Below are 18636 nucleotides of genomic sequence, written 5' to 3'. Positions count from 1 at the left end.
CTGCCTGAGCAGAAGACTGGGAGTGTCTGGGTATTCAGCTGCCTGAGGAGAAGACTGGGAGTGTCGGGGTATTCCGCTGCTTGAGGAGAAGAATGGGAGTGTGTGTGTGTGTGTGTGTGTGTGTATGTGTGTGTGTGTGTGTGTGTGTGTGTGTGTGTGAGTGTGTGAGTGTGTGTGTGTGTGTGTGTGTGTGTGTGTGTGTGTGTGTGTGTGTGTGTGTGTGTGTGTGTGTGTGTGTGTGTGTGTGTGTGTGTGTGTAAGTGTGTGAGTGTGTGTGCTTTGGGAGGGTTCTCTGAGGTGGCCATTGCGACCAGAAATCAAGCAGATCAGTGTTTGGGTGACGGAGAAAGGAGAGAGGGAGAGAAAGGAGAGAGGGAGAGAAAGGAGAAAGAGAGAGACAAGGGGAGAGGGTGGGCCACCGCTTGGAATTTTTTCATCTCCGCAAGGCATGTGTGCTGCGCTTGCATCATGCAGATATCTGGCTTCATTTTTCCTCACTAGATGGGATTGTTTGGAATGGGATTCAGAAAAACACTGATGCCCTTTTTGACATGTTATACGACAACTAGGGTGTATGGCAGGTTTGTCTAATGTCCGTCGGTGGATATGCATGCATGTATTTTTGCTTGTGTGTGTGTGTGTGTGTGTGTGTGTGTGTGTGTGTGTGTGTGTGTGTGTGTGTGTGTGGTGTGTGTGTGTGTGTGTGTGTGTGTGTGTGTGTGTGTGTGTGTGTGTGTACATGTTTGCATATGTATGTGTCTGATATGTGTGTGTGTGTGTGTAATCATAATAATTATGCTGAATCCCAAACCAATGGGCAGCTGTCCAGACAGTCCGCTCAGATCTTCGGCATAGTGCCTAAAGGGATGGTTTGAGGATTTAATATTTAGTGTGGGGTTTGGGATACGTGTGTTTCCTCTAGGACCGCCCCATGTGATACACGTACTGCTCCAAAGCAATTCCACACACTCCCTTCCCCCTGGTCTGTCTGTGAGGTAATGCAGTCTCTGTTGCTAGGGGGAACAGAGATGTTTCTGTTAGGTTTATCTATCCTATATTAAGACTCCATTGATGGGTTTACAAATATTCCATGGACTGAGTGAGAATGCCTTCCGTGGGTCACTGCATCAGTTATACTGGAGAAAGTGGCTCCTGGACCTATTTGTAGTTTATGAATGCTGTTATGAATGTGTAATAATTATGTTATGAACAGTTCCAGGTTTATGAACACACTGGTAGTGTTGAAGTCAGAATGTTGTTATACGTGTGTTGCGTTTAGTTCCGGGTCCCAACATCCCAGCTGTTTTGTCCTGTGATTTAATGTGACATATTGGCACAGCACCTCACCCTTTGAGGGTGGCCTGGACACCCTAAAGCTTGTTCACGTGTACAGACCCGCCCCCTGTGTCGACCCATCACTCATCCATATATTTATATTTATATATTCTTATTCCATCTCTTTACTTAGATTTGTGTGTATTATGTATTTGTTGTGGAATTGTTAGATTACTTGTCAGATACTGCTGCACTGTCGGAATTAGAAGCACAAGCATTTTGCTACACCTGCAATAACATCTGCCAACCGTTTGTATGTAACCAATAACATTTGATTTGATTTTGATTTGACCCCCGGGATTCTGGTTACTGTATATACAGTTGAAGTCGGAAGTTTACATACACCTTAGCCAAATACATTTAAACTCAGTTTTTCACAATTCCTGACATTTAATCCTCTGAAAAATTCCCTGTCTTAGGTCAGTTAGCATCACCACTTTATTTTAAGAATGTGAAATGTCAGAATAATAGTAGAGAGAATGATTTATTTCAGCTTTTATTTCTTTCATCACTTTCCCAGTGGGTCAGAAGTTTACATACACTCGATTAGTATTTGGTAGCATTGCCTTTACATTTTTTTACTTGGGTCAAACGTTTCGGGTAGCCTTCCACAAGCTTCCCACAATAAGTTGGGTGAATTTTGGCCCATTCCTCCTGACAGAGCTGGTGTAACTCAGGTTTGTAGGCCTCCTTGCTCCCACACAGTTTTTCAGTTCTGCTCACAAATGTTCTATAGGTTTGAGGTCGGGGCTTTGTGATGGCCACTTCAATACCTTGATTTTGTTGTCCTTAAGCCATTTCGCCACAACTTTGGAAGTAAGCTTGGGGTCATTGTCCATTTGGAAGACCCATTTGCGACCAAGCTTTTAACTTCCTGACTGATGTCTTGAGATGTTGCTTCAATATATCCACATAATTTTCTCTCCTCATGATGCCATTTATTTTGTGAAGTACACCAGTCCCTCCTGCAACAAAGCACCCCCACAACATGATGCTGCCAGCCCTGTGCTTCACGTTTGGGATGGTGTTCTTCGGCTTGCAAGCCTCCCCCTTTTTCCTCCAAACATAACGATGGTCATTATGGCCAAACAGTTATATTTTTGTTTCATCAGACCAGAGTACAATCTTTGTCCCCATGTGCAGTTGCAAACCGTGTCTGTATTTTTTATGGCGGTTTTGGAGCAGTGGCTTCTTCCTTGCTGAGCGGCCTTTCAGGTTATGTCGATATAGGACTCGTTTTACTGTGGATATAGATACTTTTGTACCTGTTTTCTCCAGCATCTTCACAAGGTCATTTGCTGTTGTTCTGGGATTGATTTGCACTTTTCGCACCAAAGTACGTTCATCTCTAGGAGACAGAAAGTGTCTCCTTCCTGAGCGGTATGACGGCTGTGTGGTCCCATGGTGTTTATACTTGCGTACTATTGTCCAGATTTGTCCAGATGAACGTGGTACCTGCAGGCGTTTGGAAATTGCTCCCAAGGATGAACCAGACTTGTGGAGGTCTACAATTTTTTATGGGGTCTTTGCTGATTTCTATGGATTTTCCCATGATGTCAAGCAAAGAGGCACTGAGTTTGAAGGTAGACCTTGAAATACATCCACAGGTACACCCCCAATTGACTCAAATTATATCAATTAGTCAATTTAAAGGCACAGTCAACTTAGTGTATGTAACTTCTGACCCACTGGAATTGTGATACAGTGAATTATAAGTGAAATAATCTGTCTGTAAACAAATGTTGGAAAAATTACTTGCGTCATGCATGAAGTAGATGTCCTAACCGACTTGCCAATACTATAGTTTGTTAGCAAGAAATTTGTGGAGTGGTTGAAAAACGAGTTTTAATGACTCCAACCTATGTGTATGTAAACTTCCGACTTCAACTGTATAAACTCCATAAACTGTATAAATGATATCATAACCGCCATCGATAAAAGACAGTACTGCGCAGCCGTCTTCATCGACCTGGCCAAGGCTTTCACTCTGTCAATCACCGTATTGTTATTGGCAGACTCCATAGCCTTGGTTTCTCAAATGACTGCCTCGCCTGGTTCACCAACTACTTCGCAGACAGAGTTCAGTGTGTCAAATCGGAGGGCCTGTTGTCCGGACCTCTGGCAGTCTCTATGGGGGTACCACAGGGTTCAATTCTCGGGCCGACTCTTTTCTCTGTATATATCAACGATGTCGCTCTTGCTGTGGGTGATTCCCTGATCCACCTCTACGCAGACGACACCATTTTGTATACATCTGGCCCTTCTTCGGACACTGTTAACTAACCTCAAAACGAGCTTCAATACCATACAACACTCCTTCCGTGGCCTCCAACTGCTCTTAAACGCTAGCAAAACCAAATGCATGCTTTTCAACCATTCGCTGCCCGCACCCGCCCGCTCGACTAGCATCACTACTCTGGACGGTTCTGACCTAGAATATGTGGACAACTACAAATACCTAGGTGTCTGGCTAGACTGTAAACTCTCTTTCCATACTCATATCAAACATCTCCAATCCAAAATCAAATCTAGAATTGGCTTTCTATTTCGCAAAAAAGCCTCCTTCACTCACGCCGCCAAACTTACCCTAGTAAAACTGACTATTCTACCGATCCTCGACTTCGGCGATGTCATCTACAAAATAGCTTCCAATACTCTACTCAGCAAATTGGATGCAGTCTATCACAGTGCCATCCGTTTTGTTACCAAAGCGCCTTATACCACCCACCACTGTGACCTGTATGCTCTAGTCGGCTGGCCCTCGCTACATATTCGTCGCCAGACCCACTGGCTCCAGGTCATCTAAGTCTATGCTAGGTAATGCTCCGCCTTATCTCAGCTCACTGGTCACGATAACAACACCCACCCGTAGCACGCGCTCCAGCAGGTATATCTCACTGGTCATCCCCAAAGCCAACACCAGCTTTGGCCGCCTTTCCTTCCAGTTCTCTGCTGCCAGTGACTGGAACGAATTGCAAAAATCGCTGAAGCTAGAGACCTACATTTCCCTCACTAACTTTAAACATCAGCTATCTGAGCAGCTAACCGATCGCTGCAGCAGTACATAGCCCATCTGGAAATAGCCCGTCCAATCTACCTACCTCATCCCCATATTGTTTTTATTTACTTTGCTGCTCTTTTGCACACCAGTATCACTACTTACACACCATCATCTGCTCATCATCATCTGCTCATCTATCACTCCAGTGTTAATCTGCTAAATTGTAATTACTTTGCCACTATGGCCTATTTATTGCCTTACCTCATCACGCCATTTGCACACACTGTATATAGACTTTATTTTTTTCCCTATTGTGTTATTGACTGTACGCTTGTTTATTCCATGTAACTCTGTGTTGTTGTTTCTGTCGCACTGCTTTGCTTTATCCTGGCCAGGTCGCAGTTGTAAATGAGAACTTGTTTTCAGCTAGCTTACCTGGTTAAATAAAGGTGAAATAAAAAATAACTAAAATAAAAAGTCGTACTTTATCAAAAGCCTTTTCAAAGTCAGCTATAAATACCAGGCCTGGTGTCCCCGATATTTCATAGCATTCTATTGTTTCCAGTACTTGTCCTATATTATCTCCAATGTATCGTCCATGTAAAAAACCTGTCTGATTAGGATGAATAATATCTGACAAAACCTTTTTAATTCTATGCGCCAAGCCTTTAGCTAGAATTTTTGCATCACAACACTAAAGTGTAAGAGACCTCCAATTTTTAAATGGACTGGATCTTTATATTTAGCCCTTGGATCCTGATTCATTAATAATGAAATCAGACCTTCTTGTTGCGTGTCCAATAATCTACCATTTATATAGGAGTGGTTAAAACATGCTAATAATGGTCCTCTGAGTATATAAAAAAAGGTTTGGTATACTTCCACTGGTATACCATCCAGCCCTGGAGTTCCACTGGTATGCCATCCAGCCCTGGAGTTCCACTGGTATACCACCCAGCATTGTAGTTCTACTGGTATACCACCCAGCTTTGGAGTTCCACTGGTATGCCACCCAGCCCTGGACTTCCACTAGTATGCCATCCAGCCCTGGACTTCCACTGGTATACTACCCAGCCCTGTAGTTCCACTGGTATACCACCCAGCCCTGGAGTTCCACTGGTATACCACGCAGCCCTGTAGTTCCACTGGTATACCACCCAGCCCTGGAGTTCCACTGGTATGCCATTCAACCCTGTAGTTCCACTGGTATGCCCTCCAGCCCTGTAGTTCCACTGGTATACCACCCAGCCCTGTAGTTCCACTGGTATACCATCCAGCCCTGTAGTTCCACTGGTATGCCACCCAGCCCTGTAGTTCCACTGGTATGCCACCCAGCCCTGTAGTTCCACTGGTATACCACCCCGCCCTGGAGTTCCACTGGTATGCCATCCAACCCTGTAGTTCCACTGGTATGCCATCCAGCCCTGGAGTTCCACTGGTATACCATCCAGCCCTGTATTTCCACTGGTATACCATCCAGCCCTGGAGTTCCACTGGTATGCCATCCAGCCCTGGAGTTCCACTGGGATACCATCCAGCCCTGTAGTTCCACTGGTATGCCATCCAGCCCTGGAGTTCCACTGGTATACCATCCAGCCCTGGAGTTCCACTGGTATACCATCCAGCCCTGTAGTTCCACTGGTATACCATCCAGCCCTGTAGTTCCACTGGTATACCATCCAGCCCTGTAGTTCCACTGGTATACCATCCAGCCCTGTAGTTCCACTGGTATACCATCCAGCCCTGTAGTTCCACTGGTATACCATCCAGCCCTGTAGTTCCACTGGTATGCCATCCAGCCCTGGAGTTCCACTGGTATACCATCCAGCCCTGTAGTTCCACTGGTATGCCATCCAGCCCTGTAGTTCCACTGGTATACCATCCAGCCCTGTAGTTCCACTGGTATACCATCCAGCCCTGTAGTTCCACTGGTATACCATCCAGCCCTGTAGTTCCACTGGTATACCATCCAGCCCTGTAGTTCCACTGGTACGCCATCACACTCCGGACTTAAAGGCTTTAATTGCATCAAGAAGTTCCTCCACTGTTATTTGGCCTTCACATTAGTCTTTCTGTACAGATGTTAATTTTACATTATTAATAGGAAAAAAATCCATACAATTAGCTTCGGTTAGTGGAGATGGAGGAGACTGAAATGAAAACATATGCTTAAAGTAATTTACTTCCTCTTTCAAAATATTGTTCGGTGAATCATGAGTGACTTCATTATTTTTAACAAGGATCAATAAAACAAATTTGGTAGCATTTCTATGTTGAAGATTGAAAAATAGTTTGGTGCATTTTTGTCCATATTCCATCCAGTTTGCTTTATTTTTGATAATAAATTACACTGGATCTTTCTTGAATAAGTTCCTCCATTTATTTTAGTTTTTCCTCTAATTTACTCTGAGCCTCTATGGTACAGTTTTTATTGCTGTCTGTCTGTACTGTTAGTCCTTCAATTTCCTTTGTTAATATGGACTCTTTTCACCTAAATTGCTTCTGTTTTATAGATGAGTACTGCGTTGCATGGCCTCTAAAGGCACACTTAAAAGTGTCCCATACAATAAGGGGATCTGCTGTACCTATGTTATGTCTGAAAAAGTCTGTTAGAAATTCTTCTGTCCTAGTTAAAAGCAAGTTATCATCTGGTAGGCTTTGATTAAATTTCCAATATCCTCGCCCACGTGGAAATTCTGTAAGAGTAATATATATGCCAATTATGTGATTGTCTGACCGCATTCTGTCCCCTATCAACACTTTTTAACTTTTGGTGCCAGAGAGAATGACATAAGAAAGTAATCAAGACGACTAGCTTGATTAAGCCTCCGCCATGTATATCTCACTAGATCAGGGTATTTAAGCCTCCATATATCCACTAATTCCAATATATCCATGACATTCATGATTTCCTTAAGTGCCTGAGGGTGATAGTTTGTAGTGTGAGTGGGGAAGGTTTAGGTTAGTCAATTTACATTTGTTTGTTTGCATTTTCTTCAGCAATACCACACAAACAAAGTACTATATCAATCTCTTTCCTCGAGAGGACTAACAGTTACATATTACAGTATATTTCATATAGTCTGACGCATTGCTTTGCTATTATCATACATATCAACTATATATACCCTACCAGTCAACAGTTTGGACACACCTACTCATTCAATGGTTTTTCTTTATTTTTACAATTTTCTACATTGTAGAATAATAGTGAAGACATCAAAACTATGAAATAACACTTATGGAATCATGTAGTAACTAAAAAAGTGTTAAACAAATATTTGAGATAGTACCTCTGTTCCTCTGTTCCTTCATAGTAGCCACCTTTTGCCTTGATGACAGCTTTGCACACTCATGGCATTCTCTCAACTAACTTCACCTGGAATGCTTTTCCAACAGTCTTGAAGGAGTTCCCACAAATGCTGCGCACTTGTTGGCTGCTTTTCCTTCACTCTAAGGTCCAAATCATCCAAAACCATCTGAATTGGGTTGAGGTCAGGTGATTGTGGAGGCCAGGTCATCTGATGCAGCACCTCATCATTCTCCTTTTTGGTCAAATAGCTCTTACACAGTCTGGAGGTATGTTGGGTCATTGTCCTGTTGAAAAACAAATGATAGTCCCACTAAGCGCAAACCAGATGGGATGGCGTATCGCTGCAGAATGCTGTGGTAGCCATGCTGGTTAAGTGTGCCTTGAATTCTAAATAAATCACTGACAGTGTCACCAGAAAAGCACCATCACACCTCCTCCTCCATGCTTCACGGTGGGAACCACACATGCGGAGATCATCTGTTCACCTACTCTGCATCTCACAAAAACATCGAGGTTGGAACCAAAAATCTCAAATTTAGACTCATCAGACCAAAGGACAGACTTGGTTTTTTACCATATAGGGCTATCTTCTGTATACCACCCCTACCTTGTCACTGATTGTCTCAAACGCATTAGGAAGGAAAGACATTTCACAAATTAACTTTAATAAGGCACACCTGTTAATTGAAATGCATTCCAGGTGACTACCTCATGAAGCTGGTTGAGAGAATGCCAAGAGCGTGCAAAGCTGTCATCAAGGCAAAGGGTGGCTACTTTGAAGAATCTCAAATATAAAATATATTTTGATTTGTTTAACACTTTTTTGCTTACTACATGATTCCATGTGTATTATTTCATAGTTTTGATGTCTTCACTATTATTCTACAATTAAAACATTAATAAAAACCCTAGAATGAGTTGGTGTGTCCAAACTTTTGACTGGTTCTGTATGTATCTATAATTATTACATGTATTATTATTATTATTTTACAGAGTGGTGATAGATGGCGGCAGGCAGCCTTGTGGTTAGAGCAGGTAGCCTAGTGGTTAGAGCAGGTAGCCTAGTGGTTAGAAGCAGGTAGCCTAGTGGTTAGAGCAGGTAGCCTAGTGGTTAGAGCAGGTAGCCTAGTGGTTAGAGCAGGTAGTCTAGTGGTTAGAGGCAGGTAGCCTAGTGGTTAGAGCAGGTAGCCTAGTGGTTAGAGGCAGGTATCCTAGTGGTTAGAGCATTGGGCCAGTAACCAAAAGATCGAATCCCCGAGCTGTCAAGGTAAAAATCTGTCGTTCTGCCCCTGAACAAGGTAGTTAACCCACTGTTCCCCGGGCGCTGAAGACATGGATGTTGATTAAGGCAGCCCTCCTCACCTCTCTGATTCAGAGGGGTTGGGTTAAATGTGGAATACACATTTCAGTTGAATGCATTCAGTTGTACAACTGACTAGGTATCCCCCCTTTTTCCCCAGATCAGTGGAGCCTGAGAACACATAACAGAGCGGCTGCTGCTAAATGAGCCCTTTTCCTAGAACAGTGATTTTCCAATAAAATGCTTGAGTTACTGGACACCTGTCTGTGACTGCTGACCCTGGGTCTGTTGATAGGGGCCGTATTGTCCTCTGTCCCTTCAGCAGCATGGCATCAGGTGCACTTGAGCAGAGTGCACACACAGACGCACTAATACACACACACCTGCCACTCTGTCGATAAGCCCCAATGGGCAATGTGTGGCCAAATGGAGACACCACCAGTGTCCCAGTGTCAATGGGCTTCCCACTGAGTATTACAGTGACACACACACGCAAAGACCCCCCCTCCTCCACACACACACGCAAAGACCCACACATAAAGACCCCCCCCCTCCCTCCTCCACACACACACACACACACGCACGCACACACACACACACACACACACACACACACACACACACACACACACACACACACACACACACACACACACACACACACACACACACACACACACACACAAAGACCCACACACAAAGAACCATACACACACACACGTAAGCTGCACACCAATCTGCCTGTAAGTGAGGCTCATAAATCAAGGTATTTAGGCGGTGTGTGTGTGTGGAGCAGTGAATGCAGGCCTCATTAGAATGCTGTTCAGGGGCAGGCTACAGGACTTTGTCTGGCCTTTCAAACTACAGCTGCATGGGGAACAGGAGGAATTTGGGGGGCAGTGAATGACTCTTAAGATTAAAATGAAATCTAATGTTTTACCATTTATAATAGAAGAACATCCTGAAACGAGATGGAATTCCTTAATAAGTACTCCAAATGTAACTGTCCATAAATAGGCCGTCTGTAGTGGCAAAGTGAGTCATCTGAAGATTATCTGGGACTATAACAGATAAACAATCCAAACCTTATTTAACCTCATGACACACAATAGTAGACAGTATGGGGCTATTTTTCTCTGGAAAACCCCCTCATTGTTCTTTCTAGGAAGTAGCTGGGTCTACTCTCCAGTTTCATCATCAGTCTGTTCCAGGAAGTAGCTGGTTCTACTCTCCTCTTTCATTGTCAGTCTGTTCCAGGAAGTAGCTGGTTCTACTCTCCTCTTTCATCATCAGTCTGTTCCAGGAAGTAGCTGGTTCTACTCTCCTCTTTCATCATCAGTCTGTTCCAGGAAGTAGCTGGTTCTACTCTCCACTTTCATCATCAGTCTGTTCCAGGAAGTAGCTGGTTCTACTCTCCTCTTTCATCATCAGTCTGTTCCAGGAAGTAGCTGGTTCTACTCTCCTCTTTCATCATCAGTCTGTTCCAGGAAGTAGCCGGTTCTACTCTCCTCTTTCATTGTCCGTCTGTTCCAGGAAGTAGCTAGTTATCCTATCCAATGTCATCATCAGTCTGTTCCAGGAAGTAGCTGGTTCTACTCTCCTCTTTCATCGTCAGTCTGTTCCAGGAAGTAGCTGGTTCTACTCTCCTCTTTCATTGTCCGTCTGTTGCAGGAAGTAGCTAGTTATCCTATCCAATGTCATCATCAGTCTGTTCCAGGAAGTAGCTGGTTCTACTCTCCTCTTTCATCATCAGTCTGTTCCAGGAAGTAGCTGGTTCTACTCTCCTCTTTCATCGTCAGTCTGTTCCAGGAAGTAGCTGGTTCTACTCTCCTCTTTCATCATCAGTCTGTTCCAGGAAGTAGCTGGTTCTACTCTCCTCTTTCATCATCAGTCTGTTCCAGGAAGTAGCTGGTTTTACTCTCCTCTTTCATCATCAGTCTGTTCCAGGAAGTAGCTGGTTCTACTCTCCTCTTTCATCGTCAGTCTGTTCCAAGAAGTAGCTGGTTCTACTCTCCTTTTTCATCGTCAGTCTGTTCCAGGAAGTAGCTGGTTCTACTCTCCTCTTTCATCGTCAGTCTGTTCCAGGAAGTAGCTGGTTCTACTCTCCACTTTCATCATCAGTCTGTTCCAGGAAGTAGCTGGTTCTACTCTCCTCTTTCATTGTCCGTCTGTTCCAGGAAGTAGCTAGTTATCCTATCCAATGTCATCATCAGTCTGTTCCAGGAAGTAGCTGGTTCTACTCTCCTCTTTCATCATCAGTCTGTTCCAGGAAATAGCTAGTTATCCTATCCAATGTCATCATCAGTCTGTTCAAGGAAGCAGAACCACACCGAGCAGAACAGTGTATGTCTCAAATCAGTCCTCGCAGACCCCTAGCTATTCAACATATTGGATTTATTCCAACATTGCCCACTTAATCCACCTGATTCAACTGGTTCACCTGATTGAACTGGTCAAGGACTTGGTGATTTGCTTTGTTGACTGGTTGACTATGGTGTGCTTCAGTAGGTATACATCAGATATGTGGAATGACTGAAGGTCACCAAGGACTGGTCAGAGAAGAAGGGTTTTAAATGTGACAGCTGTTTATAGGGCTGTGGTATCTAGTTAAACTCATGATCTATGATTTATAGAAGAGACTATCTGGTCTGGTGACCATCTGGTTGTTGATGCCATAACGCTGACTATGACCTTGTGTGTGTGACCACCGTGATGTGTGTGTGTGTGTGTGTGTGTGTGTGTGTGTGTGTGTGTGTGTGTGTGTGTGTGTGTGTGTGTGTGTGTGTGTGTGTGTGTGTGTGTGTGTGTGTGTGTGTGTGTGTGTGTGTGTGTGTGTGTGTGTGTGTGTGTAACCGATATGAGGTGAGATTTGGCTCAGGACTTGTCTTCTCTGGCTAACCAGCCATGGTGGAAATGTCAAAGTAGTAATAGAGCCTTTACAGAGAGGAGATGGGTCTGTAGTACATACACAGTGTGTAGGGGCACCGTGTTGCCATCTCCTAGTCTGTGACTTGTTTGTTACCTAATGATTCTTACCTTATCTGTTTATATTGTCCTGCTTGCTGTGTTGTCATTATATCTTGTCTTTCATGTTCAAATCAATAACAATGAGATTTTTTCAAGTGTATATTATTATTTACTTCCTGTGTCATGATCTTATGAAAAATAAACATAATTTTGTTCATGCAGCAAGTGATTTGTCATGCCATTATAGGCTGCAGTGTTAAACTGTGCCCAGTTGAGATCTCTGGAACGTGGCCCACTTTCTACCCATCTCTGAGGACCTACGGCTCACTGAGCACAGAACTGTTTTGGGACAGGCATTTTGTCTGGCCACCCCCACTAGTATTGTTCAGGAGTCAGCCAGCAGTGTACAGCACAAACTGTCCTCAGACAACTCTGCCAAGGGACAGACTAAAGGGACTTTTCTGACGTGCAAACAATATTTCATTTCAGAATTGGTTACAGTTAAGATTATGGTTAAGGTCAGGGTTAAGGGTTTGATTAAGGTTAGGGTTAAGGGTTTGATTAAGGTAAGGGTTAAGGTTAGGGATAAGGTTAGGGTTAACGTTAGGGTTAAGGGTTTGATTAAGGTTAGGGTTAAGGTTAGGGTTAAGGTTAGGTTTAAGGGTTTGATTAAGGTTAGGGTTAAGGTTAGGTTTAAGGGTTTGATTAAGGTTAGGGTTAAGGTTAGGGTTAAGGGTTTGATTAAGGTTAGGGTTAAGGTTAGGGTTAAGGGTTTGATTAAGGTTAGGGTTAAGGTTAGGGTTAAGGGTTTGATTAAGGTTAGGGTTAAGGTTAGGTTTAAGGGTTTGATTAAGGTTAGGGTTAAGGTAAGGGTCAGTTTTAGATTTTGGCTAGTTGGTTTGCAAGTCAGAAAAGTCCCTTTAATGGCACCCCATTTCCCAAGGCCTTTAGGGTTAGAGCACTGCACTTCCTGTTGAACTATTGACCCCTGCTGCAATCTTGGACCAGCTGTCTGTTGAAAAGGAGATCAACGAGATGAACCTTTATTTTCTTTATTCAAAGACGTGTGTGGTTGTGTTTCTTTCCCTTAGAGGGCTGACATTATGCAATTCTGTAGCGTACCGCAGCCACCTTAACATTACCTTTGTAGCCTGTAGGCTGGAGGCTGTACTTCTCTTCTCTATTGATGCTTGGCTGGACACTGATGTCTTTCATTCACTACTTACCTGTGTGTAGAAATCATGTCTCTACTGTCTGTGTGCCTCGGTTTCGGTAGTGTACTCACAGTCGGGTTCAAATCAGTGGTTTATAAATACAATCGTCTCAATTTCACTGTCTGAGCAATTTTCCCTCACTTGAAGTGAAATCCTTGAAGGTACAGATCAGGTACGTCTCTTGAGTCACATGATGCCAGTGTCCGTGACCCTGCACTCACTGCACTCTACCTAAATATAAACACTGTTGACGTGTGTGTGTGTGTGTGTGTGTGTGTGTGTGTGTGTGTGTGTGTGTGTGTGTGTGTGTGTGTGTGTGTGTGTGTGTGTGTGTGTGTGTGTGTGTGTGTGTGTGTACTGGCCTGAACTGTGTGGTCACACTTATAGGAATACATACAGTGAGAGAGAGAGAGAGAGAGAGAGAGAGAGAGAGAGAGATGACAATGAAAGCCCTCTGTCCCTGACAGGTAGGGGTTAAGTCCGACTTGATAGCTCTCATGTTGCAGAGTGAAGGATGGTGACATTTTATTCTGGCAGAGGGAGAGAGAGGGAGAGAGAGGGGACGGGAGTGTTTGTGGGAGAGGGGAAGCACTGACTGACAGTTCTACAACAAATGTCTTCGTCTGTCAATCTGTTTCACTATGGAAAGGTACCTGACCATGTGCCCCCCCACCCCTCTCTCTCTCTCTCTCTCTCTGTCTCTCTCTCTCTCTCTGTCTCTCTCTCTCTCTCTCTCTCTCTCTTTCTCTCTCTATATATCTCTCTTTATATATATATATATATCTTTCTCTCTCTCCTTTCTCTCTCTCTATATATCTCTCTTTATATATATATATATATATCTTTCTCTCTCTCTCTTTCTCTCTCTCTTTCTCTCTATATCTCTCTTTATATATATATATCTTTCTCTCTCTCTCTCTTTCTGTCTTTCTCTCTCTCTATATATCTCTCTTTATATATATATATATCTATCTCTCTTTTTCTCTCTCTCTCTCTCTCTTTCTCTCTCTATATATCTCTCCCTATATATATATATATATATATCTCTCTTTCTCTATATATCTCTCTTTATATATATATATATATATATCTTTCTCTCTCTCTCTTTCTTTCTCTCTCTTTCTCTCTATATCTCTCTTTCTATCTCTCTCTCTCTTTCTTTCTTTCTTTCTTTCTTTCTTTCTTCCTCTCTCTATATATCTCTCTCTCTCTTCTCTCTCTCTCTCTCTCTCTCTCTCTCTCTCTCTCTCTCTCTCTCCCCCCTCTCTAGATAAGTTATTTGGGAAGCGGCTGCTGCAGGCTGGGAGGTACATAATGTCTCATAAGTCCTGGATGAAGACCGTGCCCACTGAGAACTGTGACGTCCTCATGACTTTCTCAGGTGATGCACAAAAACACACACACACACACACACACACACACACACACACACACACACACACACACACACACACACACACACATTACTCTGTGTTATTGTTTACATACATATTTGTTCAGCCATCCATGCACTATGAAAAGCAGAAGTAAGCAGAAGTCATTTTTCATTTTAGTCTCCCTGACTTCATGAATGGTGATAATGTCATTGCAACATTAGCCATCCCAGTCCATGACTAGTCTGTGTTACTGTGCTCAGTCATCACTGGAATGTAATGCTCATTAGACAACAGTCATCTCTCCAGGCTCGTGGAAAACTCGTGATTATAATATGGGTTATTTATATCGTTTGCTTTTGAGATAATGAGGCTACATATGATTCTAATTGAAAACAGTGTTTCAGTGTTTGGTTTATGTGGAACAATTTCACTGTAAACTGTTGCTAACGTCTTGAAGGTTGGTATTTTCATTAAAACTTTGATGTACTGATATAAGATAAACCACTTTTATTTTAATTTTTTTAATATGTCTGTTTCTTCTCCTGTGACAGACCGGACAGATGACCACACGTTGCTATGGCTACTAAACCACATGCGCCTGGGAATTCCAGAACTCATTGTCCAGATCCGACATCACAAACACACGCATGTACACGCCTTCTTCGTCACGGCAACATATGAGAAGTAAGAACCCCGCCTCCGAGGGGTGTGGGACGACAATAGAGATGCTAGCATGGCCATCTATTGGCTAATGTATAGACAATGACATCATGGGTAGCTGTTTGCTGCAGTGTAACTATAGCTTGATGAATGAATCATTGGTTCTTATTGTTACCAGCAAAATAGAACCTGGAGGGTAGATTGAGTTACAGACAAGGCATCTGTCTCACCCTAAGGCACGTAATGGAGTCAGGCTTTTGATTGTAACAGTTCCGATATCAACAACAGAGCCGACTAGGTGAAAAATCTATGGAAGTGCCCTTGAACAAGGCACTACGTGTAAGTAGCTCTGGATAAGAGCGTCTGCTAAATGTTTCTTTATTTTTACCTTTATTTAACTAGGCAAGTCAGTTAAGAACAAATTGTTATTTTCAATGACGGCCTTACTGCCTTGTTCAGGGGCAAAACTGAAGATTTTTACCTTGTCAGCTCAGGGGATTTGATCTTGCAACCTTCTGGTTACTAGTCCGACACTCTAACCACTAGGCCACCTGCCACCCAAATAACTAAAAGGTAAATGTCTGTATGTGAGTGTACTACAACCACTGTTAAGAAATCTGGACCTTTATGGTGCAAGTTACTAGTGTGGGTTTTCTAACTAGCTGTTTAAAGCAGTGCTTGACTTGGATGGAAATAGGTGTCGGTACTGTTTATATTTAGGTGCAGGAACTCATAAGGTAATCTACAGTGCCTTCAGGAACTCATAAAGTAATCTACAGCGCCTTCAGGAACTCATAAGGTAATCTACAGCGCCTTCAGGAACTCATAAGGTAATCTACAGTGCCTTCAGGAACTCATAAAGTAATCTACAGCGCCTTCAGGAACTCATAAGGTAATCTACAGCGCCTTCAGGAACTCATAAGGTAATCTACAGCGCCTTCAGGAACTCATAAGGTAATCTACAGCGCCTTCAGGAACTCATAAGGTAATCTTCAGCGTCTTCAGGAACTCATAAGGTAATCTACAGGGCCTTCAGGAACTCATAAGGTAATCTACAGCGCCTTCAGGAACTCATAAGGTAATCTACAGCGCCTTCAGGAACTCATAAGGTAATCTACAGCGCCTTCAGGAACTCATAAGGTAATCTACAGCGCCTTCAGGAACTCATAAGGTAATCTACAGCGCCTTCAGGAACTCGTAAGGTAATCTACAGCGCCTTCAGGAACTCATAAGGTAATCTACAGCGCCTTCAGGAACTCGTAAGGTAATCTACAGCGCCTTCAGGAACTCGTAAGGTAATCTACAGCGCCTTCAGGAACTCATAAGGTAATCTACAGTGCCTTCAGGAACTCATAAGGTAATCTACAGCGCCTTCAGGAACTCATAAGGTAATCTACAGTGCCTTCAGGAACTCATAAGGTAATCTAGAGCACCTTCAGGAACTCATAAAGTAATCTACAGCGCCTTCAGGAACTCATAAGGTAATCTACGGCGCCTTCAGGAACTCATAAGGTAATCTACAGCGCCTTCAGGAAGTTTTAATAACCCTTGACTTTTTCCACAGTTTGTTGTGTTACAGCCTGAATTTAAAGTTAATTAAATCGAGATATTGCATCACTGATCTACACACAATAGACTATAATGTCAAAGTGGAATTATGATTTTGAAAATGTTTACAAAAAAAAAACATCTAATGAAAAGGTGAAATGTCTTGAGTGAATAAGTATTCAACCGCTTTGTTATGGTAAACCTAAATATGTTCAGGAGTAAAAATATCCTTAATGTAACCGATGTGAAATGGCTAGTTAGTTAGCTAGCGGTGGTGCGCGCTAATAGCGTTTCAATCAGTGACGTCACTCGCTCTGAGACTTGAAGTAGGGTTTCCCCTTGCATTGCAAGGGCCGCGGCTCTTGTGGCGCGATGGGTAACGATGCTTCGTGGGTGTCAGTTGTTGATGTGTGTAAGGGTCCCTGGTTTGAGCCCAGGTTGGGGCGACGAGAGGGACTGAACCTCGACTGTTACATTAACAAATCACATAGTAAGTTGCATGGACTCACTCTGTGTGCAATAATAGTGGTTAACATGATTTCTAAATGACTACCTCATCTCTGTACTCCACATACACAACTATCTGTAAGGTCCCTCAGTCAAGCAGTGAATTTCAACCACAGATTCAATCACAAAGACCAGGGAGGTTTTCCAATGCCTCACAAAGCGCACTTATTGGTAGATGGGTAAAAAAAAAAGCAGACATTGAATATCCCTTTGAGCATTGTAAAGTTATGCTTTACACTTTGGACTGCATAATGGTGGCTGCATCATGTTATGGGTATGCTTGTAAGGACTGGAGAGTTTCAGGATAAAAAGGAAACGGAATGGAGATAAGCACAGCTAAACTCCTAGAGGAAAACCTGGTTCAGTCTGCTTTCCACCAGACACTGGGAGATTAATTTACCTCTTAGCAGGACAATAACCTAAAAGGCCAAATCTACACTGGAGTTGCTTACCAAGACAACAGTGAATGTTCCTGAGTATCCTAGTTACAGTTTTGACTTAAATCAGCTGGAAAATCTATGGCAAGACCTGAAAATGGTTGTCTAGCAATGATCAACAACCAATTGACAGAGCTTGAAGTATTTTGAAAGAATAATGGGAAAATGTTGAGACTTACCCAGAAAGACTCACAGCTGTAATCGCTGCCAAAGGTGCTTCTACAAAGTATTGACTCAGAGGTGTGAATACTTATGTAAATTAGATATTTCAGTATTTCATTTTCAATACATTTGTAAAAATTTATAAGAACATGTTTTCACTTTGTCATTATGGGGTATTGTATTGTGTGTAGATGGGTGAGGACAAAACATATATTTTGAATTCAGGCTGTAACACAACAAAATGTGGAATAAGTCAAGGGGTATGAACGCTTTGCACTGTATAAGAGATGCAGGAAGTAGCTACACACACACAGGCATTCACATTTAAATGTTAGTCATTTAGCAGACGCTCTTATCCAGAGCCACTTACTCAAGGGCACATCGACAGATTGTTCCCATAGTCGGCTCTACTGTTGATGTAGGAACTGTTGGTTCAAGTCCTGCTCCTGCGACCCCCCCCTCAAACGCTACTTTTAACAGTGCGGTATAGTGTAAGCTTATGCAGCTCAGGGCTAAAAGCTCTGATATCCTGTGGCTGTTCTAAATAAAGCAGTCCATTATCATACTACAGTAATCGGCAAAATAAATTGTGATTAGCAACGCTGCTGCCACTGTGAAATGTATACTGCTCAAAAAAATAAAGGGAACACTTAAACAACACATTCTAGATCTGAATGAAAGAAATAATCTTATTAAATACTTTTTTCTTTACATAGTTGAATGTGCTGACAACAAAATCACACAAAAATAATCAATGGAAATCCAATTTATCAACCCATGGAGGTCTGGATTTGGAGTCACACTCAAAATTAAAGT

General features: G+C 42.8%; 1 protein-coding gene across 2 annotated transcripts in view; it reads left to right on the top strand.

The window, feature by feature from the left end:
- ano8b (anoctamin 8b) overlaps positions 1 to 18636 on the top strand; it is a 96734-nt gene that overhangs the window by 36521 nt on the left and 41577 nt on the right. For both annotated transcript variants that reach the window (XR_014379041.1, XM_014123576.3), the window contains exons 2-3: positions 14401 to 14511; positions 15058 to 15190. Coding sequence is in view for 1 of the 2 variants with exons in the window: in XM_014123576.3 (XP_013979051.1) it covers positions 14401 to 14511; positions 15058 to 15190 (244 nt within the window). In the remaining variant the exon portion in view is untranslated. The remainder of the gene's footprint in view (positions 1 to 14400; positions 14512 to 15057; positions 15191 to 18636) is intronic.

This window comes from Salmo salar, chromosome 10, assembly GCF_965601325.2.
Source record: "Salmo salar chromosome 10, fSalSal1, whole genome shotgun sequence".
In the NCBI taxonomy this organism is placed as follows: Eukaryota; Metazoa; Chordata; class Actinopteri; order Salmoniformes; family Salmonidae; genus Salmo; species Salmo salar.
Note: the sequence above shows the minus strand (reverse complement) of the source record. Positions and strands in the feature narration are given on the sequence as shown.